The sequence below is a fragment of the Olea europaea genome, unplaced genomic scaffold, assembly GCF_002742605.1.
Source record: "Olea europaea var. sylvestris unplaced genomic scaffold, O_europaea_v1 scaffold27810, whole genome shotgun sequence".
Classification (NCBI taxonomy): domain Eukaryota; kingdom Viridiplantae; phylum Streptophyta; class Magnoliopsida; order Lamiales; family Oleaceae; genus Olea; species Olea europaea.
In genome coordinates this window covers 1-1,465 of record NW_019246278.1, presented here as the reverse complement: position 1 = coordinate 1,465, position 1,465 = coordinate 1, and the positions used below count along the sequence as shown (strand labels likewise).

General features: G+C 37.5%; 1 protein-coding gene across 1 annotated transcript; it reads right to left on the bottom strand.

The window, feature by feature from the left end:
* Positions 1 to 401: 401 nt before the first annotated feature.
* LOC111383870 (uncharacterized mitochondrial protein AtMg00810-like) lies at positions 402 to 1,055 on the bottom strand. The gene is made up of 2 exons (XM_023008052.1): positions 796 to 1,055; positions 402 to 660 (listed from the first exon to the last, which is right to left on the bottom strand). Exons 1-2 carry the CDS (start codon positions 1,053 to 1,055, stop codon positions 402 to 404), a joined length of 519 nt encoding a protein of 172 aa, XP_022863820.1.
* Positions 1,056 to 1,465: the final 410 nt, after the last annotated feature.

Genomic DNA, 1,465 nt, shown 5'->3' with positions numbered 1-1,465 from the left:
TAGATAATTCTACATGTGTCTACAAACCTCACAAGCTTTCTTGGTATCCAAGCTTCTCTACGAAATTCTAGATAATTCTAATTTTTATTAGTCTTGCTTGCCAAGCAATTTTAGGATATCCTCGCCAAACAATTCCAGGATCTTCTAGAAAATTCCTAAAATATGCATCAACCATTCATACTCCTCTTTGATGCATATTTTGGTAACCCAATCATTTCTCGTAGTATTTCGAATTTTGCTAGTGGTAGCGCCTTTGTAAATATATCTGCTAATTGTTCTTCAGTCTTGCAATTTTTGAGCTCTATCTCTTTATTTGCTTCGGCTTCTTTGATGAAATGGTACTTGATGCTAATGTGTTTGGTTCTACTGTGGAATACGATATTCTTGTCCATTGCTATTGCTTACTTGCTATCGCAGTTGATCTCTGTTGCTTCATTTTGTGGTTCTCCCGTGCCTTCAAATATACGTTTTAACCATATAGCTTGACTCGTTGCCATTGCTGCTGCAATATACTCTGCTTCAGCTAATGATTGTGCAACCGCTGCCTTTTTCTTTGATGCCCAAGAGAATATTTCGGAACCTAATGTGAATGCGTAGCCTGATGTGCTCTTCATATCATCTACTGATCCTACCCAATCGCTATCAGTATACCCAAGTAGTCTTCAGTTAGACGTAGACTCATAACTTATTCCATAGTCTTTTGTTCCTTAGATGTATCTTAGTATCCTCTTCGCGGCTCAATAGTGAACTTGACTTGGATTTTGCATGAATCTTGAAAGTGGGCTAGTTGCATACATCATGTCTGGCCTTGTAGCTCTGAGATAGAGTAAACTTCCAATTAAGCTTTGAAATTGTGAACCGTCTGCTTTTGGAGTGCCATCTTCTTTTCTAAGTGACTTGTTGTTATCCAGAGGTGTTGCTACTGTTTTGCAACCTTCCATTTTGAACTTTTTTAATAGACTGGTGGTATATTTCTTCTGAGCAATGAAGATCTTATCTTCAAATTGAGCTATCTCGATCCCAAGAAAATAGTGCATTAATCCCAAATTAGTCATTTCGAACGTTTTCATCGTATCGTCCTTGAATTTCTCGATCATCTTCTCATCATTAATGCCCTGTATAGTTGAGATCATCAACATATAAAGAGATTATAAGTGTACTACTTGCACCTTGATTTTTGATGTATAGAGTTGGTTCACTTTGGCTCCTCTTGAATCCTTGCTCAGTGAAGTAATTGTCTATTCTGCTATACCACGCTCGTGGAGTTTGTTTTAATCCGTATAGGGCCTTCTTTAGTTTGAGAACTTTATCTTCTTTTCCTCGTACCATGTACCCTTGAGGTTGCTCTATATAAATTTCTTCTTTAAGATAGCCATTAAGAAGTGCTGATTTGACTTCTAGCTAGTAAATCTTCCATTTTTTCTGTGCAGCTAGTGCAGTCAACGCCCTTATAGTGTCAAGTCGT